The sequence below is a fragment of the Coenobita brevimanus genome, chromosome 98 (genome assembly GCF_032717465.1).
Source record: "Coenobita brevimanus isolate Jiangsu-jjx chromosome 98, ASM3271746v2, whole genome shotgun sequence".
NCBI classification, from domain to species: domain Eukaryota; kingdom Metazoa; phylum Arthropoda; class Malacostraca; order Decapoda; family Coenobitidae; genus Coenobita; species Coenobita brevimanus.
The window spans coordinates 19,766,960-19,791,874 of NC_137051.1; the positions used below are offsets into that span (position 1 = coordinate 19,766,960).

The 24,915-nt window shown below is 42.5% G+C and overlaps 1 protein-coding gene across 1 annotated transcript in view; it reads right to left on the reverse strand.

The window, feature by feature from the left end:
• The window catches only part of LOC145413988 (protein turtle homolog B-like), a 178,483-nt gene that overhangs the window by 431 nt on the left and 153,137 nt on the right, over positions 1-24,915 (reverse strand). Inside the window, exon 12 of the mRNA XM_080283560.1 lies at positions 1,322-1,428. Within this exon, the coding sequence (XP_080139686.1) occupies positions 1,322-1,428 (107 nt within the window). The remainder of the gene's footprint in view (positions 1-1,321; positions 1,429-24,915) is intronic.

Sequence of the window (24,915 nt, forward strand, 5' to 3'; positions counted from 1 at the left end):
TTACAAGACGATGTTGTTCCACATGCTCGCACTGTGCCATTCTCATTAAATAAGGATGGAGGGTAATTGCTACAGTCATGGTTTCCAATGTAATCCTGTACATCAAAACTACTACCACATGCAATAATCTGTCATATGAAGAAGGGCTCTCTTCATCACTTTTTCCTGGGGGCTTGGCTTTCTGCATGCTATTTTTAGTCTAGCTTTGTGTGAAGACGGTGCTCCATTTGACAACTTAAACTTTGCCTTCTTTGTATATGGAATTTTCAAGTGTTTGCAGGCCAGTACAATTACAGCAGATCAGAAAGTATTAGGATTTGAGAATAAAATACTGAGAAGGATTCTTGGGGTAAAGTGGCAAGACAGAGGTACAAATGAAAGAGTAAGGGATATTACGAGAGCGGAACCAGTTGATGAATATGTGAGACTGTCTCGCTGGAAGTGGCTGAGGCACACATATTGAAAAGAAGGCAGTTTAATACAGGATGTGCCAGAGTGGACTGCTAGAGGAAGAAGAGGTAGAGGTAGGCCGAGGGAAACCTGGTTGAGGACAATGAAAAGAGAAGCAGGAGAGGAGTGTTGGTGGGACCTGAAGGAAATGGCAAGAGACAGTTATTGGTGGAGAGAGTTCATCGAGGCCCTATGCATCCCGTGGGGTGCCACAGGAAATGACTGATTGATTGATTGATTGCAGGCCAGTTTCTTCCCCATGTATCAGATCCATCCATCCATCCATCATCCAATCCTACATTTCCCCATGAGGCGCGTAGGAGCCCGGGGCTAGGCAGTTGGTCCCGACATTTAAGATGAGAGTGACCAGCCTCAATCATCCCTGAGTGGCATTACATGAGCAATCAACCCCAACCACCCCTTGGATATAAACCTTCACCGGCTCAATCCGATTGGAGCGCAATAATTACTCACTAAACCACCAGGCGCCAAAATTTGGTTATATGGTTACCACCCAGCGTAGTAAATGGTTTCCTGGTGTACAGGAAACTATTTGGCTTGTCACTCAGTGTAGAGTCACCCACAGGCAGAAGGAAGAGGAAAAGAATGAAGGAAAGAAAGACAGAAGAGGAAGTGTAAAGTTACCCATAGGCAGAAGGACAAGGAAAGAATGAAGTAAAGGAAGACAGAAGAGGATGGAAGGAAAGAAGGATGGAGGAGAGGAAAGGGCAGACACCCGACAGCAGCACTACATCGAGTGAGTGGATGGTGAGCGCCCCCATTTACCACAAATGTATCAGATCATAATGTATATTTACAAGAGCATGTTCACCACTAACAATACTGATCAGGTGCTTTGAACCTACTGTACAGTAAATGGATTGGTTTCAGCATCTGATATGACTAGTTCACTGTCCCTGGAGACCTGTGTTGTGCCAGCTTCAGGGTGTGGGTTTTCAATTTCAGAGTAGAGCTGATCTGTGATGTTACAGCTTTGGTGTAAACCCATTTGGCACATGCTTTGGAGTTAGAAGTGATGCCTGCCAGTCCAGGGCCTGGCAGACATCTTGGACGCCATCTATGATTTCAAGCTTACAGTAGTTGATTTTACAGGTAAAGGTACATCAAATTACCTCGAAATTATCAAAAATGAATTCTTTGTCTTTAAAAACAGTAGAAAGCATGTATTAAACTTGAAATTACTGCAAATTATGACCAACATATGCACATTTATAGATATGGCAGCCATCTTGGATGCCATCCTGGATTCCCAGCTTACAGTAGTTGGTTCCAAAGTTGTGCAACTGGATACTGTTCCTGGTGGTCTAAGGATGAAAATGATGTCACAACCTTTCATAACAATCCATGACTGCTGAACCTTACTTGCCCCCTGGGTATAACCTGCTGGCTGGGGTTGGAGGGACAGGTGGGTACCTTAGACTATTAAGTTATTACAAGTTGCTTTGGGGATCCCCTAACACCTATTCCAAAGCGATTTACTCTGGACATTACACCTCAGTAGCCTTGTAAGTTATTGATGATGCCGATACTAAAACGATATATTATACAAGAGAATGTTAAGGTGTACTATGGAAAATAAATCGCTGACCTTAAGAGGTGCTACGAAGCCTCCTGTCCTACTTAGAATATGTCTCTGAGGCATCCAAATTATAGTCTACCCTGCAACAGACCGACCTCCCATTTTCTCTCCTGCTCTTCCTCCCACTCCTTTATCTCCATCCTGCCTCTCTTTCTCCACCCTTTCCCCCATTCATCTATCCTCTTCTTTCTCTTTCCTCCCTCCCTTTCTTTCTCTCCCTCCCTTCCACTTTTCCTCCCACCTCTCCATTATCTCCAACCTTCCCCTCTTCTTCCACATTCTTCCCTTCCATTCATCTTCTTCTCCCTCTTTCCTACATCTCTTTCTCTGTTTCACATTCTCCCTCTCTTTCTGCCCTTCCCGCCTCCATGTCCTCCCTCTTATTCCTCCCACCATTTCCCTTCCTTCTTTCTCTCCGTCACTTTCCCCTCCCCTCTCTTTTCTTCTTTTCCCTCTCCCTCCTTATGTTCCTCTTCTCTCTCTCTCTCTCTCTCTCTCTCTCTTCCATCTCCAACTTGAAATAAGGCGACGGAAAATATGAATCCCAAAGAAAGGCTTTTGTGTTGCGTAAATGGAGAGATCAAGACCCTCTCGCTTTCATCCCTCTCCTCTCACTTTAATCTCACTCCTCTCACTTTATTGTCTCACGCATCTCTCTTTAACTCATCTTATCCTCCCCTCGCTTAATCCCTCTCACCCCTTTCTAATCCTCACCCTCTCATTTTAATCCCACTCATTTTACCCTTTTCCTCTCATCCCCACCCTTCACCTTTCGTCCCTCTTTCCCTCCCTCTCACCCACCACCCTTATCCCTCTACTTTTCCACCCCTCCCGCCATCCCTCACCTCTCTCATCTCCACCCCTCATCCTCTCATTTTTCGTTCCTCACCCATCACCTAATTCTCTTACTTCTAATACTCCCATTCTTTATTCAGTCGCCCTCAGTCCCCATCCCTCAACCACTCACCTCCCACTCTCACCCTAATCCGCGGTATCTCACTCTTCCCTAACCTGTATTTCCTCTCCCTTTTTCTTTCACCCGACTGAACCCCTTTCCCTCTCTCATTCCCAACCTTTATCTCCCCACTCCTTCTTTTCCTCTCTCATCTCCATTGGTTATCCTTCTCTATCTCTTGTCACCTCTTTCACCTCACTCTCACCCTCATCTATTTGCTTCGCTATCCTGTACTTAAACTTTGGTGACACGAGTATGACTTTCTATTTACATTAAGGCCGGACCGAATAGCAAGGATGGTAATATCTACGCGGTCTGTGAATCGAAGTCCTATGTAACTCCCTTGCCTCATCCTCACAACTCTCCTTATCTTTCCTCCCCATCCTTTCATCCCTATTCTTCATGCTTTGCCAACCTTAATCCCCAAGACAATTTTGTAAAGCTTAAAGGAGACATTTCCATTTGAGAAGTTAGGCGGAGTTAGTCAGCCTCTGCGCTGGGAAGAACTGAACTAAATCGTTGAACAAAATAGTCTAGCGGTTAACCTGGGGGAGAAAGAGAGAGAGAGAGAGAGAGAGAGAGAGAGAGAGAGAGAGAGAGAGAGAGAATCATCACAGTTATGAGTCTCATATAAAAAATATACAGTATTACCCTATCCTAGCGTACACTAAACGACCTGGAAAAGAGGAATATATCTAGTGCTGTCTGCTTTCTTCTTTACGCCTTTGTATCCGCCACACCTCTAATCTGTCACACCCTAACTACTATCATCTCTCACTCTCACTCCCTACCATTCATTCACCCCTACTCCCCACACTTTCCTCCCTCACCCTCAGCTCCCTTATCTGTCACATTCAATTTAACACTCCCATCCATCACATTCTCTCCCCTCCCTCCCTTCTCACCCTAAGGCCAGCCCTCTCATCTGTCACGCTCACACCATCCTCACCCTCACCCCCTCTCATCTGTCACATTCTCACCCGCAGTGTCCCTACCACTCCCGACCGTTACCCTCTTACCCTCCCCCCCCCCGAGTTCTCACCCTCACCCCTCTGATCTATTATACTCTCACTCCCACCCTCAACCCTCACTCTCTCCTCTCTCATCCCAGTCGCTCCTCCAGTCATTCCTCCACACTTCCCATGGTCTACAGTTACAACAAAAACATTAACAGTCAAGTGAATAGCGTCCACTATCCGTCAGTTCGTTTTGCTTCAGCTAAAAGTGATGAGTTTTGCAAAAGACAGATAAAGACTGAGGCAGACAGAACGACAGACATATATACGAGAGAGAGAGAGAGAGAGAGAGAGAGAGAGAGAGAGAGAGAGAGAGAGAGAGAGAGAGAGAGAGAGAGAGACCTCTCGTCTCAAAGCGTGTGGTCCGGCCAACACACATTGTGTGTGTGTGTGTGTGTGTGTGTGAAAACATATTACGATGAATTTACGTCAAGTTTTGCTCAAACATTGTCAAAATTAGTTATTACAAAACCCTATACCGTCATAAAAAAATGTACTAATAAAATTAATAATAACCACTCCATCCTTCCTGCGGTCATTAATTAAAATAAATCATTACACTGGGATAAGGAAGATAACCAGCTGATGTAATAACTACTCTATCCTACAATTATGGTTAATTATCAAGCAAAATTATTATGCTGGGGAAGGAAATATGGCCGAATTATGTTTACTAATCACAGTGTTGCCATCAAAGTGGGTTACTGTTTATTTCTTGAACATGTATAATATGCTGTACGATTTTCAACAGTTCATATTACTTCCTTGTTATTAGTTTCGTTACCGCAATTCTGTGGCTACTTATTTTTCCTGAACTCTGCACAGTAATATACCCCCCCCCTCTCTCTCTCTCTCTCTGCCTCCCTCCATCTCTCTCTCTCTCTCTCGTACGGTGGGCCTCTTTTTTCACCGTTTATATCAGATTTACTTTATTTTTTTATTCTAATACCAATATATATTAACTTTATTTTGAATTCGATTTAATCTCGCGTGCAGTTCAGTGAGTTTGGCCAGAGAATCCACAGTTCATGCAGTTATATTTTCATTTCATTTTTTTACACCAATATGTATAATGTTTTCACTTTTTTCCAGTAATTTCCGCATAATATACCTTTTGGCTATTCAGTGAGATTGGATAGCTTTTTCACCTTTTAGACTCATGCATCGGTTACATTTTTGTACATTTCCTGTTTCCCTTGTCTTCTTATCTTTCACGGCTGTATTTGTTTTTTTCCTTAACTTCTGCGATCATCATTCACTCACTTGACATAGGGTTGCCTACCTCTTCCTTCACCTTTATCATTCTTTTTCTGTCTGTCCTCCTCTCTTCCTATTTCTTCCATCTTTCCTGTCACCTTTTTATTACTCTTCTTTCCCTTTCAAGTGGCACTGCATTGAGTGACAAGCAATATAGTTTTCTGTAAGTCAGGAAACCATTTACAACGCTGGGTGGTAGTCATATAACCAGTTCATACGTGTTCCCTACGTGTCAACAAATGGGTTGACGGAGGGTTAGTGTCCCTCCCCGTTAAACAATTAACTAAAAGACAAACGGCCACCTCTGACGGGATTAAGGCGTCCGGTTATAGATATATAGAACTCATTAGGATCACAAGTTTCTTTTAAGTTCTTATTTTTTTTCGGCTGTATTACCTTTTTATTTATTTATTTATTTATTTATTTATTTTTGTCGCGTTTGGTTTATATAGCAGCTTATCCGGGCTAGCCCCAAACGATTTTATTAAGAGTGATTTATAGGAGACCGGGTACAAACCATTAACTGTTGTCACTAACCCTTGTATGGTGACAACTAAAAGTACTCTATGCCAGCTACCGCCAAATTTCGTACTCTATGCTTAGCTACCGCCAAATTTCGTACTCTATGCCAGCTACCGCCAAATTACCTCATTTAGCTCAGTAAGTCATGAGGGCCGGAAGGAATTATCGCTTTGATCGTCTCATTAAAAAACCACCATATTTACTGTTCTTCATTTTCCTTCCTTAATTTCAACCTACTACATCTGACATGTTATTACGTGATGTGGGACATTAATTCCACTGTTTATGTCAGTTACTGTTTCTTATGTTTCACCAAATCAGTATGCATTTCCCGCCCTTTTCTTAACTTTCGCCTAATGACCTGGCGTGTAGCTTTGTGAGGGTCACCAGCTATCCATCCATCCATCCATCCATCTATCTATCTATATGTATCTGTCTATAACTTCATTTTTTTTTTCTAATAACTCGTGGTTGGGTCTCCTATCACATTTTCTTCCAGCTAATGCCAAACGACTCAATTCAGTTGAGAGTGAGTTATACAAGCCTGAGTTAATACTGTTACCATAATTCTTCTATTGATCGCAACAACAAGGACGCTATGCCAGCCAACTCCAGACGATTTCATGCAACTCAGAGTGGGAGTAAGGAGATTAGTCTGTCTTAACAAAATCACGACACTGCCTTTATCTCTCTTTCATTTCCGCGCAATAATCGCTCAAGTTGTTCAGTGAAGCGGGTGGAGATCAACGTGACGAGGGCGGGATATAAACAGGACACATCCGGGATGCGTCCTTCCGCCCAGTCTTGGCAAAACATAGCCATAAATCCCGATGGAGGCTCACACGAACGACAAGGTGGAATCCGGAGTCCGCTCCAGAACGTAAACAGATCGGAGAAACAGACTATGCGCTGTTCCTTTGTCTGTCACTTGATGTAAATGGAAATTGAAAATGCGATGTACGGTCACAAGGGAAAAGTAAAAAGATGGGTAATGGTGAAAAGTACAACAGTTAAAAGAATAATAATAAAGACAGATAAAGAAGAATTTTAGGACATAATGATGATAAAATGACAAACGGAGAGAAATTTAAATACTACTACTACTACTAATAGTAATATCAACCCTATTTCCCACTTGTACATGGAAGCACAAAAAGGAGAAGCATCACTACACTGGTCAGTGAAATTAGGCCACGTATCCATTCACGTATCCATTCACTTACCACACAAGCCATCCAAATTCTCGGTTCCACGTCACAAACCAGGCGATCCAGGGCCAGGGGGATATAGAGCTCTCTTCCGACTGCCAAATAAAACAAAATATATGATGACAGTTTTCATTAAAGACTCTGAAGTAAGCAACTGATGCAAGTAATAACAAAAACAATGACAATAATAAATATGGTATCTTAAACAGGAAAAACGAAGCATACATAAAGAAAAATGAAACACACGACAAACAATGGTACAAAATTAAATAACAAAGAATGGAATAGGAACGACAACAATGATGAGCATAAAATATAATTAAGTAGCTACCAGAAGCAAACAATATGCTGTAAAAACAATGAAAACAGGAAAATGGGGTAATGAAGATATATGCGAAAACAATAACCTGGAAAAAGGAGAAAGGAATAAGGGAAAAATCACGTGATAGGGCTGAAGGTGAGAATATGCACGAGAAGGATGAAAGTTGCAAGATGATCATGCAAATGGCAGGAAATGTTAAGCTTCCAGTCTTCCATCAAGTTTAGTGTACATTTACTAGCAATAATGCGAACCTGTGCATTCAGGTTATAGAGTAAGGAGAGATAATTTATCTGAGAGCTCACTGGAAGAAATCCACAAAGGGATCGATGGAAATGCAGTTGGATATAAATACACTTGCACTTTCCTGTCGATTTTAGCTTAAATCGACACATACGGAAAACAAAACTACGAGTAGGATGCTGGAAATACAGAAACAGGAGAAGTAATTTGATCAGAATTGAAGTGAAGAATGTGTGTAAGAAAAGGATGAAAATGTCGCCAAATATGAACGCCACATCGCCAGCATTCAAGATGGATAATACCAAGCTCCGGCCAGAATCCTATTTCCCATCTCCCGCGCGCTGTCTACTCCTCACGCGATATTTCCTTCTCCCTCCCTCCCTCCTTCTCTCTCTCTCCTGATATAGTGGTTCCTCCCGCCACTATTCACGCCTCCTCCCGCCACACTTACCATTTTTATCCATTTAAGAATGTCACCCGGAGAGAGGAAGAATGGCCGAGATCTTTATATAACCCGGAAGGGGCATTCTTCTCCCGTCAGTGATATTGGTATTTGTGGATGGAATATTAGCTTACATATTCTTTATCTATGTTATGTGTTTTATCTCCTTAGCTGACCATACTTTTATATGCAGTAAACCTATCTACATAATATAATTTACATACACTGGTCTGTTTTTTTGCAGGCTGTCTTATGAACTGTCTGCATGCCTATATACTTCTGGATTGCTTGTTCTGCCTTAGATCTCTTCAATGCGGTGACGTGTGTGTGTGTGTGTGTGTGTGTGTGTGTGTGTGTGTGTGTGTGTGTGTGTGTGTGTGTGTGTGTGTGTGTGTGTGTGTGTGTGTGTGTGTGTGTGTGTGTGTGTGTGTGTGTGTGTGTGTGTGTGTGCGCGCGCGCGCGCCCTACCAACGATTTTATTCAGGACAACACCCCCTCGTAAAGAACATGTCATGAAGGCTATGCTCAACACAATCGTCTGAGGACAGCATCAATAAAACGAAAAAGACGTCACCGGGTTAGCAGCAGCAACCCTAAGCTAATACGAACGTGAATCCAATGGAGTATAGACTGAAACTGCCTTCCTACTGCAGTCCCCCATCCTCCTTTCGGCGGATGGGGAGGGAGCTGAGGAATGTTTGCATAACCGGGCAAGGGAGCAGCCACGTCATATCGGTGCCATCACAAAAAGGTGTCCCTCTCTAGCACCGACGTCCTCAGGTTAAAGGGGCCAGTGAATACTATCTTATTTTTCCATTTCGAAAAGCCTCCCCCAAATCTAACAAAAGAATAAATAAATACATAAATAAATAAAGTCGTCTGGACAGCACGAATGAAAAGAATGCCCTCGCAATGATGTAGTTGACGTTTCAGCCTCGCCCATCGCCTTCAGCTAAAAAAAAAAAAAAAAAAAAAAAAAAAAAGTAAAAGCATCAGTAAAACCGCCTGAAGACGAGCTCTTGCCTGAGGTTAACCCACTTAACACGTTTTTGTATTAATCCGTCCATCAAACATAACTCTGGCCGATTATTTTTTATTTCAGCAGTGGAGGAGCGACGAATTGCTGGGTAAATACGTCTGTTTTTCGGAAACGACAGTGTTTTTCTGGGATCGTCACTTTACAATGTATGTGGCACTGCTCCATTTTGACATGGACACTGATCATATACTTTGACTACATGCGTTTAATATCAGCATGGTCCAAACGAAAATTATGAACCGACACTTTCTCTAGTTTAGACAAGCTGCAAATAATAATGACCAGTTGCTGCTCAACTGGGTTGTTGATTTCAATAACTGCATATCACCCAAGTTATTATCGTATTAATTTCGACACTTGCAAGTGCAACGGATATTAATTTCGACATTACTGAAGATACCATACTGTAGGGCCACACAGTATTTCTTGTTGACGATCAAAATTTCGTAACTCTTCTTCTTGAGCAATTCATTTTACATACTGCGCCTTCATAACTCTCTTGTATGCTGCTCATGCCGACTTTGTTTATGTTAAACAGATAGCCAAGATATCCATAACATACAAAAGCCCGTTATAAGATGGAAATAAATCGCTAAGGGAAAGGCACACCGAGACCTCCCATACTAACCAGAATACGGCCATTAGTCGGGAGGCCAGTGATGATAACTATGCATCCCCATGGCACTGGTGTTGGTTTTGGTAGTAGGGTCAGGGCAGTCTAGGCTGGGCAGTGGAGGGCGGCTTTGCTCGCACCACCAATAATGTAACTTACAGATAACTGATACTTTATGTTTTATCATGAGTTTAGATTTCCCTCTCTCAAGGATGATAGCGTCTTACCCTTTTCTAACCTTAAGGACAAGCAGCATTCCAAGGCTCTCTGTTATCTTGTTATTGTTTTTTCTTGGAGAGAACAATTTGAGGGCACCTGGCCTTTGGTTCCTTCCTCCTTGCATAAAAAAAAAAAAACTGGCAAAAGCAGTTCTAATCAACATCCCCCCAACGTTAATGATTATAATGATTCTCAAGATTCTCACAGGCTTCGAATATCCGCTAGTATTTATTGTCATTAAATATAATAAATTACTATTTCAGGGTAATGATTCTGATTTTTTAATAATATTCCTTTGTATCTGAAGTACGAGTGTCAAAAGAACTTAGAATCTCTTGTTATACAACATGTAGACTCTTTGCTACCCAGACTCCATCCTGATTTGTAGTCTCGTGGGCTAAGAGATTATGGCACCTCATCCATCGTGTATTTCTGCACATCACACATTATTTTTTTCCTGAATATTGTTTTCGTAAGTCAGATCGATATTAAACTGATATGAATAAAAACTGACTACCTGTCTAAAATCACGTCTTAATCGCCGAGGAGGTGGCCGCCACATACAAGTCGCCTGCAAGCCGCCCGACCCCTGTCATCATCAGGCTGCTCCTCATGCATCTCACACCAATCTTACTTACACACCTCCTCACCGTTCCTTCACCTCATCCTCGTTCCCCCCTTCCCCCTCCCTCCACTTCACACCACTCATGCTTGTACTATACAGTACTGTACCTCCCCAGCCCGTCCCTCCACCTCATCCTCGGTCTCCCTTTCCTCCTCTCTCCCACGACTTCTCTCACATAAACTCTCCCGGTCAGTCACTCACGCTCCATTCATTCAACATGACCAAACAATCTCAACGTACTCCTAACACGTTCCAGCACATCCACATCGACACAAGGATCATGTAAGATAATATTACGATGCGGTGTTCAGACATAATTCTTAAGGGAGAGTCACTGCAGGGCTTCAAAATCTCTAAATAAAACGATGCCGTATAGGCCACAAGTGAGTTTCCTGGGGCATTATCGAAGACGTGACAAGAACACTGCACGGCACGTTTCTGGATCCTGTCAACCCTACTGTAGACTGGGTGATGATGATGATGATGATGATGGTAGTGATAAAAATGATGGCGAGCATGACAGTGATGATACTGATAGTAATGATGATCGTACTAACGATGCTCATACCGATGATTATGACGATGATAAGATAGTGCTGATGGCGGCACTAAAAACAACAGGATTTCAATCAAAAGCAATATTAAAATTTTTATTGATTTCAGGTTAACACTAAGAAATTCCATCTGGAAACTCATTCACAGACCGCCACACGACCTGAAGGCTCAGGTCAGACCAGCCAGAGGGACAAGTAGTGCACAGCAGCACTGTGGTGGACATCTCACTCCTGAATGACCCGCCAGTGTTGACCAGCCAGACAGCCATGGTAAGGCCAGTGCAAGCAGCTGTGCGGGAGTGGGAGAGTGTCAGACCAACTGGCAGGGGCTGAACCACTTGATGACCTGGGAAAGGCCAACCATGCAGAGAGACGGGTGGCGCGCAGGCAGCGACGCTGAGGACCCCTCTTTCTCATGGGGGAGGGGTGTCTGATAGGCTGGGTGCGACTGCCCCACCTAACGGCCTGGGAAAGGCCAGCTAGAGGGAGAGGTGGCACGTGATCAGCGGAGTGAGGGACCCCCTTTTCTATCATAGAAGGGGTGCCCAACCAGCCAGCCGGGCTGTCCTGCCTGATGGCCCAGGAAAGGCCAGCCAGGTAGCTCTGCCTGATGGGCTGGAAAGGCCGACCAGAGGGACAGATGGTGTGTGGGTAGTGGTGTGGGTAATCCCTCCTTCTTGCGGGGAGAGACACCAGACCAGCTAACCTGGGCCACCCCGTCTGATGGCCCATGAAAGGCCAGCTGGAGGGTTGGGCAGCGTGTGGGCTACATCTCTTCCTCTCATGGGAGGGGGGGAGGTGCCTGACCAACCAGCTGAGACTGCCCTGCCTGATTGCCCAGGAAAGGCCAGCCAAAGGGACGGGTCGTGCATGGGTGGTGGTATGGCAGACCCCTCTCTCTCTCATCCCCTCCACGAAAGAGAGAGGTCCTCTCTCTCTTATCCCCCCCATGAGAGAGAGGGGTCCTTTCTCTCTCATTCCACCATGAGAGAGAAGGATCTACTACACCACCACCCATGTACAATCTGCCCCTCTGGCTGGCCTTTCCTAGGCCATCAGGCGGGGCGGCCCTGGCCGGCTGGTCAGGCACTCTCCCCATGAGAGAGAAAGGTCTCCCACACCGCCGCCCACGCGCTCCTAACCCTTCGGCTGGTCAATCTTGGCCCATCAGGTGGGGTGACCCCAGCCGGCTGGTCCGGTGCCCCCTCCCCAAAGGGCGAGAGAAAGGGATCTGCATCACTGCCTGCGTACCATCTGTCCCTCTAGCTGGCCTTTCCAGGCCATCAGGTGGGACGACCCTGGTCGGCCATCCCTCCCATGAGAGAGGGAGGGTCCACCGCACCGTTACCCGATTGCCATCCACTCCTCTGACTAGCCCTTCCCGAGCCATCAGGTAGGGCGGCCCTGGTCAACCATCCCCCCCACAAGTCTGCCACCTGCTTGCCAGCCTCCCCTCCAGCCGGCCTTTCCCGGGCCACCAGCCTTGGCCGGCTGGTTGGGAACCCCCACCCCAACGAGAGAGAGGGGGATCCCCTGAATAGCCACCTGTATGCCACCCAACCCTCTGGCAAGCCATTCCTGGGCTGTCAGGTGGGGCAGCTCCGGCCGGCTGGTCAGGTGCCCTCCCCCCCCGAAGAGAGTAGGGGTACCACTGCCTGCATGCCACCCTTCCCTTTGGCTGGCCTCTCCCGGGTCAAGATGTGTGTCCCTGATCAGGTGTCGCCCCCACTTCCTCCACGAGAGAGAGGTGCCCTGCACCAGCGCCCGCACGCCACTGGTTGGCCTTTCCTGGATCGTCAGGCGAGGCAGCCCCGGCAGGCTGGTTTGGCAACCCACCCACTCCATGAGAGAGAGGTCCCCAGCACCACTGCCTGCGTGCCACCCATCTCTGGCTGACTTTTCCCTGGGTGTCAGGCGGGAGGCCCCGGCCGTTTGGTCGGGCTACCCCTCCCACAATGAGAGACATGTCCTCCGCACTACCTGATAGTTCTGGAAGGGCCAGCCAGAGAGACTTGTGACGGCGGTGGGCTCTACCTTCATACCTCTCTATAAATTCTAGGAGTCTTTATGCATGTTGATCTATAGCCTGCTTATCCTACCCCCCCGTCGATTAAGGAAGCTCCTTAACGTCTTTTCCTAAGCGATTTATTTTGCAAATTACACATTGCTGTCTCATTCTGTTAAATAAATCCTTGAAACATCGCTAAACTTTGCATAAATGATGTACAAAACGATATTAGTCAGCCATAATTATGTACTCTCTCTCTCTCTCTGTAGTGAGCTATCTCTACCTCCATCAGTCTTTTTTTTTTTAAACATGGGTCTACCTACACACCTCTGTATAAATTCCAGGAACGATTTTTCTACATTTATCTATTCATCTACATTTATCTATTCATGTCAACCTAAACCTGTTGGCCACTACAGGAAAGGTGAGTAAGGAGCAGAGATACGTACAAAATACTTTATTACATTACGTACACAGCCACCTGATGCTTGGATTAGTAAAGAAAACACACACATACACACACACACAATCAGTGACCTATAAACACACCCACGGAAATACAGACATACAGACAAAGACATAAACAGATGCCTGGAAACATTCATACAGGCATGTACACACATATGTCTACTTGGTTTACTCTTAGATTTACTGACACGCTCCCTCGAAACGCACACAGGCAGGGCAGGGAAGATTTTTACACACCTTCATAACAGCCATGTACGTAAACAGGTGATGAAAAAACGTACGTACATACCAACATGGATACGCACATCATGGTCAGAAAAAGTACACGGATTCATTCGTGTACACCGACAAAAACGTACACACCAACATGGATACGGACATCATGGTCAGAAAGTAAACGGATTCAGTCATGTACACGGAAAAAAACGCACATACGATATTGATCGGCTCCGTTGTGCAAAACCGCACAGCCTCCCACTTGCACATACACTCAGAACACACACACACACACACACACACACACACACACACACACACACACACACGCATGGACACCCTGCACAAGCATAGACGCCATTATACTGTCCATACATCCACACACCTACATATTCCCATACACACATATACTGTGCCTATACCTGTATAACTGTACCTACTGTATATCTGTATACATTAATACGCATACACACACACACAAGTATATACTATATATACATGCAAATACACAGACAGACAGACACACACACACACACACACACACACACACACACACACACACACACACACACACACACACGCACGCACACGCGCGCGCGCGCGCGCGCTATACAAACAAGCCCAAATTAGACCCAGCGTGTACATCTTCTTGGACAAACACGCACACAAGCCTCACCACATACACACGCCCCAAAGGATACATACACACATCCTAACAATTACATACACACCTGACAACTACGTACATAACCTCACTACGTACATCCCCCAGTCACGCACATACTCCATTACATGTAGCCAAGAAATCAAGTACACACCTCTAAAAATCACATAAGCATCCTGACATCCACGTACGCATACACCACTGGAATCACGTACATACACATTCCGACAATTACGTACACACAATGAAAATCAAGTAGGATACACATCCTATTTACACATACAAGACAATCACATACATACACACCCCGGGAATCACGTACACAGCCTTACAATCAACGCACGCATCCTGACAATCACGTACAACAGCGTGTGTGTGTGTGTGTGTGTGTGTGTGTGTGTGTGTGTGTGTGTGTGTGAGAGAGAGAGAGAGAGAGAGAGAGAGAGAGAGAGAATAAGTATGCATGTTCTCAAAACTCAGGTGAAACGTGTGTGGATAACTGAAGCCAGTATGTATGTATGTGTACGTGTGTATTTAAGTATGCGCACGTTTGTGTCTAAGTAAGTATGTGAACGCGTACGTATGTATGCAAGTATGTGCTCGTATGTGTGTGTACAGGTATGTGCACGTGTGTATCTAAGTCTGCATATACTGTTCTGGACATTTCTATACATTGGTATGCATGTGAACGTGTGTGTGTGTGTGTGTGTGTGTGTGTGTGTGTGTGTGTGTGTGTGTGTGTGTGTGTGTGTGTGTGTGTGTGTGTGTGTGTGTGTGTGTGTGTGTGTGTGTGTGTGTGTGTGTGTGTGTGTGTGTGTGTGTGTGTGTGTGTGTGTGTGTGTGTGTGTGTGTGTGTGTGTGTGTGTCCCCTGGTGGCTAGCACTAATACACTTCCTTACTTCATTTACAAAGTTACGCCAGTGGAGAGTTTAAATGACTTCAATGAGGTCTGCCCCTTAATTCATGTATGAGTGTGTGTGTGTGTGTGTGTGTGTGTGTGTGTGTGTGTGTGTGTGTGTGTGTGTGTGTGTGTGTGTGTGTGTGTGGCGGGTATTCATGCATGTATGAATGTACGTATGTATGCAGCAGGCCGAAATCCAGAATTTATGAATGTATGTAATGTACCTAAATTTATGTTCGTACATATATGAATATATGTCTGTACCGTATGTATATCTATATATGCATATAAAAATGTATGAATGTATGTATGTGTACGCATGTATGTGCTGCAATACTTCATGAATATATATAGCCTACTATACTGGCAAGTATGTATATGCATGAATGTATGTATGTATGTATGTAACTGCACGTATTATCACTGCCAGTGCCAGACGGGTCCCAGAAACAGCTAAATACAAAGGAGGCGAATAAAGTTTTTCACAATTTTTCTCTTCTAAAGTTTAACATGAGCGAAATAATTACGGAAAACTCCCGTATAACTTTCTGTATCTCTGTGGATTCCGCTGTATACCAGTGGATTGCAACTTTTAAAAATTAACTCCATATAATATTATCTAGGAATGAAGAAGCCTATTATTGAATTATTTATACTCATGAAGGGTGTACTGTCATTCAATCTCTTCAGTTCGATGACGTGGTTTTCATTTTATTCCTGCTTCCTCCAGACGATTTTATTCAACTTGGGAAGGACCTCTCGTACTGAAGGGGTTAATGAAGGCTTTATGAAACTCCTCCAGTTCGAAGAAAAAAAAACTCAAGTTGAGTAAATCGCTTAAATAACACGAATAAAAAAAAAAAGGCATCATAGTGAAGCAGTCAAGTATGTTTAGTTTCGCAGTCATGAATATTAAAAATCATCAGTATTTTATCAACATACTGAAACTAATTAATTATGAGAGTACAATATATTTTTTAAAGCACTGGTATAATTCATTCACAATCAATACACTGAACTGGGCCAATTATAAAAATATTTAAGCTTAACTGACTAATGTAGAGGCAGTCATGTTCATATATGTATAGGAAAAAAATTCGTTATACGTACCATGGAAGTTTTAAGCTAGAAATGCGGCGCGAAAGAGACAGTGTGTGTGTGTGTGTGTGTGTGTGTGTGCGTCAACACACCTGGTCTCACGCTAGAGCAACACCTGCAGTAATAACCAGGTGCGAGGCTTGCAAATTATTTATACCGCAAAATTATTCTCTTTGATCCTTAACCTCAAAATTGGCCTCAGGTGCTGCACACACACACACACACACACACACACACACACACAACCTCCCCATACCCAATCATAATATCACCCAAAATAACGCCACAAAATTCAATTCATTTATACAATAGATCCATCCATACACTATGCAGAGATATACAGCCGCAATTCATTTATTTCCATTTTATTTACAAATCTAATTACGTTATCACATTTAATGGTTATGCTGCTTCCACGATATCCATCTATCCAATAATTCACCCTTTTACTTATTCCTTTATCCATAGATCTCTATATCCTTCCATTAGTTTGCTCATCCATTCATCCACGTCAGCATCTATTCATCCATTCATTCATGACCCTATCTATCCATCCATCTAACCATGCATTAGTGTGTGTGTATATATATATATATATATATATATATATATATATATATATATATATATATATATATATATATATATATATATGTACATCACTTCATCCACAATCCAATTATCTGTCAACCCATTCATCAAGAGATATATTCAGTCATCTATCTAACCATCCATTTGTCTACAAATATCCATTCCTTCATCTATCAGTCTTCATCCATTAATTTACACATCCAACCATCAATCTATCCATCACGTCATCCATCAGCCATTATATTCATTCATCTATGACTTGATCTATCCATCCATTCACCCATCAATTAATCATCCATCTATAACAACACATTTATTCATCCACCTCCCTTATCATCGACCACTCATATTCATTCATCCACTGATTCATTCATCTATTCATCCACACCCCAGCATCAGTCTGTAACGCCGTCCACTCGTTTATATATCCATCCATCCATCCACCCCAGCATGTCCATACAACCAGGCATCCTTCTATATAATTCACCCATTTATCCATCCCAGCATCAATCTATAAAACCATCCACCTATCTATCAACCAATTTATTTATCTATCAATCTATCTACACCTACACATAACTTTCCCCGGCATTTTTGTGGCTTTGTGGTAACAATGATTTTATCAGAGGTCGCCCGTCCCCCCTCCCCACTATATCCTGGGGGGACAGAGAAGGGCGCGACACTCCCCCCCTGAAGCTGGGGTGGGGGAGGGTGTGCAAGAGGAGGGAGGAGGTGTGCTTGGGGGAGCGGTTGGGGAGGGTGCAGGCCCGTATGGGGGGCATTTGGGAGGAGGTGAGGGGGTGGGAGGTAGGGCTGGTTGGGGAGGTGCAAAGTTTGGGGAGGACTGGGGGAGGGTTAGTAAGGCCTTGGGAGGGGTTGGGGAAGAATGGGGAAGGGCTGGTTAAGGCTGGGGAAGGGCTAGGGAGGGTTGAGGAAGGGCTGGTGAGGGGTGGGGAGTTGCTGGGGAGGCCAAGAGGGGGTTTAACTGCAGATCCCTCAGGGGCTTCACTCCCCCCTGGTTTTCTAACGGGGTGGGGGTTGGTGGGGTTGCCGGGGGGATCCTGGGGAAGGCAGTCACCCTCACGTGCCCTTAGACTCTCCTGGGGAAGGCGCAGCGGGCAGAGAAAGAGACAAGGAAAAGTAAATGTTAGTATACAAGGTTATTAAAAGTTAATGCTAAATTTATCTAACAAACACAGGTCAGTTTACGACGATTTTAGAAGCATATACTGAAATATACAGATGGTGGAAGAAACAGATGTTAGTATACACGCGCACCTTAGTATACATTAATTAAAATTAGTCTTAAAATTAAACCCTTCTATCTGATAACAATTCGTTTCATTTCAATCTTCCCACGTACGATTTTATTCAGTTTAGAAAAAAAAAATCTCGTACTTAAGAGATAAATGAAGTCTAAATGCAACCCCTCCACCATAAAAATAAATAAGTAAAAAAAATATTTAAAAAAAAATAAAAATCCTTATCAGTGTACCATCCTTTGTATGTGGTAAAAGTATAACAAAATATGTCATCGGAGTGAAGGGAATAACTGAGATAAGTAGTTAGTATCCAACACTGAAAACGGTAAGTGATAAAATGCTGAGATTAGGTGGGTTAATAATGAAATAAAGGTAAGCTGCAGGCAATAATTTCTTTACAATTGTGAGCTTCCAAACAAATGAATGAAGATGATTATTATACTCATCTGATTAATGTTTATCGGTTCAGTAAACTGTCACTATATTCTGGCACCATTCTGAAGGGACGATGGATTGCAAATATATCTTACTACAACGTTGTCTATTATTTACTTTAATGTACTAAGATTACACAACGTTATCTCTATTTACTGGCTAAACTTCAACAACATTAGATGGGACTGTAAATCAATATAAGGACAGTAAACAAACTAAAATATCGGTACTCATGTCGTGATTTACATTCTGAAACACGGGATGAGGAGTTCTGAGATATCGTAACTACAGCCGTGAGCAAAAGTTCGCTGACAGTCCACCAGTACTGTGTCTTGCCTTCCATACTTCTCATTCCCCCAAAACGTCCGACAGTATCCTTCCTTCACATACTTTTTTGTTGTGTGGTTATTATTGCTATCACATAAAAATAGTTCACGTAACATCTTCCACTGCCACAGCCAGCAAAATGGCGTCGTGTAACTCAGCTAAGAGTTGTTTATGTCCTGTTTCGGCAACCATTTATAAAATTACAATTTGTCCCTCACAAACAGCCGGAATTTTCTACTGCTACTTTTCAGTATATCAAAACACAAGATTCAACATCTCACGGCTGCAATGTCATCGAATCTACAAGGAAAGGGAAGTCGTATGCTGACTGCAACAATTTACAATGTTATGGACCAAATACATCAGCCCCTCTGTAAAGAAAAAGTGCATATTCTGTTAAAAAAAAAAATAGATAAATAAATAAAAAATAAGTAAATAAATAAACTGTTGTGCCTGTTAAGCTCAAAAAAGAAAATGGAAAAAGGAAAAGTTAGTACTATAAATGAAATTACCTTACTACTTATGGTTATAACTAAGAAGAAAGAGAAACGAACTGCTATTTATGGGAATGCATCAATAACAGATATGAACTACTATTAAAGGCCACGTACAGTACAATGATTAGTGAGAACTGCGCCACTGTTATGGTTATGCACTATCAACAAAGAGAAATGTACTACTCTTTATGGTTATGCGCTATGAGGAGAGAGAAATAACTACAGTTTCTAGTAATGCAATATGATAAAAGAGAAATGAGCTACGATTTATGGGTAGAGGTGCTACATTGACTGTTCTGCGCTTCAAGGAGATGACAGACATGGGGAGAATCAACAGACACTTGCTGCTATGAACGTACCCAGGTATTATAGTCAGCTAAGAACTAGAGGTGTAATTTACCTATAACACCCGTGCACGCAGTTAGGTGTTATATTCCGGTAAGCGCACAGGATTTTATTATAGACAGAAAGGTAGGCAGATAGATAAAGATAGACTTACTCAACTGGACCTAAACCTCTAGATAGACTGACCGATTGATAGATAGATAAACAGATAAACTTACTCAGCTGAAAAGGGTTTAAACATCCAGCTAGATACTGACAGATACAGATAAACTTACTATGCTATATGACTTAAAGATCCAAATAAATAACCTCATAGATAAACATCTCATGTGAACCTGTTTATGTTACGCTGCCTTCCATCATTGCTCTGCTCTGTCACCTATTTCACCCTGTATTTGCCAATTAATGTTTACCTGCAACATTTCATTTATTCCTGCTTCGACAGTGTAATCTAAATCCAAATAAACATAAATAAATAACTGCATAAATAAATAAATAAATGCATAAAGAAACAACGATAAAGATTTGTAATGAAAGCCGCAATACCGAAAGAGCTAATATACCGAAGTCACGGGATCAGTACCTAAAAATACGCTTCCGTGATTAAACAGGGAAAGAAATTTAATCTCTGAAATTAAATCCAGACAAAGACCAGAGGGAGATTGCAATAACGGATATAGAAGATGAGGATGGCAGGGACAGATTAAAAATGACAGGACTAGGAATATTTACAATCAAGGGAAGAGGAAGCAATAATATGAAATAAAGTGAAATGTGACAGGAAAGACAATAAAACACGGTAAGAACAGAAGACAGCAATAATGTATGAGAATGATGTAGTAAAAATAAGAGGATGGCATTGTGAAAGGAAACATGATAATAAATGATCGCAGAGAAAACAGGATTAATAGATTAAAGCCACAGTAAAAAAATTAATGACAAGAATATAAGAAATACAAACAAGTGAGGGATCAAAATAATAAAAAGTGGTAGTGATAACCGAAAAAAATGGCAGTGATAAGAGTTCAGAAAGAAAATTAATGATGGGAAAACGGCCGTGATAGGAAAAATACGAGAAATGCCACTGGTGAAATTTGATACAAAATAAAGTGACCAGCAACAGAAAACAACACAATTAAGAAAAAAAAAATATGAAAAAAGGGTGATAGAGGAAATAAATGTAAAATGGTAATGATTGGAAAAATAACAGATTACACTGGTACGAGAAAGAACCATTTTTTTTTTTCTCATATTAACTGCTTATTTCACCACTTTTCTGTTTATCCTAATCATAACAATAGGCTTAGTCAGTTGGGGGGACAATTTTTCGACTAATATTTCACGTCTTCTACTTCTCACTTTCCTCTGGTGGCCAAAATCTTTTATACTTGGTACGTGTCTGTGTTCATGATGATTTTCTCTAATATGATGCGTCAAGGGGGGAAAATGACGGCCATGCCCTCAGTGTGAAGTAGACGCAGGGGGACAGTGCACGAAACTTGTCCCAGAGTGTATGATGCACAAGAGGCAAAAGAACAGCCAGTATAATAATAATAATAATAATAATAATAATAATAATAATAATAATAATAATAATATACTACTACTAATACTGAAAACTCACCTTCATGTATAAGGGAATGTGTGCTTCTATGGATTTTGTGTTCGTGCGTGTGTACTGTACGTATGTAAGTTTCCTGCAGTTAATACTTAGTATGGTTAGTTGATGCGGTGTGCATGTACGCAGCCATGTGAACTCTGTGTGTGTGTGTGTGTGTGTGTGTGTGTGTGTGTGTGTGTGTGTGTGTGTGTGTGTGTGTGTGTGTGTGTGTGTGTGTGTGTGTGTGTGTGTGTGTGTGTGTGTGTGTGTGTGTGTGTATTTTCCTGGTCGATGATATCCTAAGTGCAAATATACATAAACCGGGGTGCATGTATGGTAATCGTGTGCACCAGGGATGATTGCTATGTCTGTAAACGTGTACGTAAAAGACCCATGTGCACGACTTCAAAAATTCACTTACTTCTCGACAGAGGGAGTAGGAGGAGTAGCGTGTGGGTGTTCCTCCTCTTCTCTTCTCCTCCTCCTCATCTTCTTTCTCTTCGTCTTCTTTCCCTCCTCCTCCTAAGAAGAATGAAAAAGAAGTTAATTTTATCTGGAAATAATTAGCTTATGTGAACTGGGGTAATTAGAGATAAAAGAATCGATAAATGTTTTCCCCCCGACACTATTTTGGGATCTATCTTTTTTTCTTTTTCCTTTTTCCTTTTTTTGCCTTTAGGATTTTGGATAGGTACCAATAAGATGCTGTTTTTTCCTACTATCTTTAGGCTCTTTCTTCATGCATATTCTTTTTGTTTTCGTTAGTTTTCCGCTTCATACTCCTTACATCTTCACTGTTCCTTCCTTCATACCCTTTATCTATGTTCTAAAGGTTCTATCACATCATGCCTACACCCGTTACTGCACATAAATAAGCCAAACTTCTGAAGGCTCTTGTATAAACCAACAACATATATCACCATCATCATCACTACCACCACCACCACCACCATCATCACCACCATCTGTATCATCATCATCAATCATTTAACTCCCTTCCCACTTACACGGGGTGGGAGGGATCCAGAAACAGAAACAGTTACGCAAAAAAGTAAATAAATATATGAAAGGTGCTCCGTAAAACAATGAACCACGTAACCATTCTCTCATCATTTCCTGCCTTCGAAATCTTGGCTCCATCTCACAGGCCAAATCATCAACACAAAATCGCACTTCATAACACCTGAGGAATCGAGTCATAGATATACTTAACCCCTTCACTCCAATGATGTATTTTTCCATTTCTGTCCTTGCTACCACAGACTATTCTGTTTATCCAGGAAAAGACCACTCGTAGTGAAAGGGTTAATGATGGCCATATATTACTTCTCCAGTTTGAAAAATCTCTTCTAATATACTATAGCAGTAGCCGTGTGTGTGTGTGTGTGTGTGTGTGTGTGTGTGTGTGTGTGTGTGTGTGTGTGTGTGTGTGTGTGTGTGTGTGTGTGTGTGTGTGTGTGTGTTTTGGGCAGCCGAAACTACACATTCAAATCGCACCAAAATTGGCACAGAAATCGCAAAAAAATTGCTGATGTGAAAAAACTTGGTCCCATCACGACTGAAAATTTTTTTACCAAATTTAATGAGCGATCATATTTTGACCAAAAAAACGCCGCTCCTGGCGCCCGGCATAGGATCTCCGTAGAATTTTTTGCCCATAGCTACAACTAAAGTATTTCGGACTTGCGTTCGGACAACTTGCGTTCCATTCCCGAAGCTGCAAATAACACGATCAGTTGGTTAGCTGCAAAAAATCCAAGTGACAACGTTACACTAGAGCAGCACATAAACGCGAGAGCCCTCCGCAGGAGCAAGTGCGAGAGGCCCGAAGGGCACACGAGCACTTGTCACGGCTAAAAAACAGTGTTCGGAGAAAACAAGAATAAAATGATACACACTTCATCAGACGGAACGAGTTAAGAAAAGCTAGATCAATACTAATAAGTGACGCAGATAACATTGATGGGGAATTACCAAAATAATAGTAAAGAAAAAAAAAAAACACGCCAGGGATACTCCTCCTGGCCACTTATCAGCAGCCGGTGTGTCTAAGTGCGTGTCCACACGTGCCCTCGAACATGTGTTGACAACACAGCTGGCAACATGTTTGGATACGTGTATGCAGCAATATTTGGACAGATATATGCAAACAGGTTTCAGTGCAGCTTCGAGCTTAGTGACAGCAGAGGTGATAAGTGTGTCCATTGGACACAGTTAAAACTTCATCTTGATGCTGCCAACATGGTCTGGACCCCGCTGTCTCGAGCATGTTTGCAGCTTGTTCGTTATTGTGTGGTTTACATGTTGCCAGCACTCGTTCTAGCACGTGTGAACGCGCCCTAGCACTGTAACGTAGTGCCTGAACAATATCTTGAATCTCCGGTCAGCTGTACCATGCCCTTCCTGTTGTCACCTATGAGCTTCTCTTGCACCTGTGTTTGACTACAAGGGTAATACTGAATACTGTAGTCATCATACCTTCTGGCGGTCATGAGTAAAAGTCAGCCAGGAAATAGGAGTGTTATTTGTTTCATAAATAAAAAGCACCAAAAATGCATGGACTGTGGATTAAGTTGCAGTAACATGAGGATATAAAATATATGTGTTGAACAGTTAGTTTAATATGTTACGGGAAAAAAATAGTTCGTAGGCCTATACTGTACACTTTTCTTCCGATTTTGAAGTCTGCAAGATGTCTTCCTCGTATTCTTTTTAATGGGTTAGTGCGGGAGGGTCTGCTTGGTTGAGAGGGTAAGTTTCTGTTGTATTATCCTTATCTTTTACTTATATGGACTGAAAATAAATATCCAGGACATGATAAGACCAGACCACTTCGTTCGGACCGCCTTCTCTCTCAATTTAATCCACAATTTAAATAATTTCGTGCAAAAGTCTGATTAATCCGTTCAACCGGTAGATCCCATTTTTTAAAATTCATTCTTTCTATCCCTAGACAATTTTATTCTTCAACTTTAATTTATTCTTATCACTTTCTTACGATTTTATTCACCCCTTGGACGCGGGAACGTGTTTTTCTACTTTCAGACGATTTTATTCAGCTGAGGACAGGCTTTTTGAACTGGACAGGTTAAACTTTTCGCTACTAAGGGCTTTCATAACGTGAATAAAATCGTCTGGGGATAGCATAACACAATGAAGACGTCATTGAACTGATGGAGTGAAGCTTAGACATTTTTCGAGCTGGAGAGGTTAGATATAGCCTTCTTCCGCGCCTTTCCCGACACGAGGTATTTCTTAAGCAGAATAAAATTGTCTGGCAGCGAATAGAATAAAAAAATAAAAAAACGACTTACTCGGGACGAAGGAGTTCAGGAGGCGTAAGTATATGAGAAAGTGAGCGATTCTTTAAAGTGAGTGAGTCTGGGAAGAGGGTAGTGAGTACTGAGTGAAAGGCGATAAGAGTTAATAAACAAAGAAATG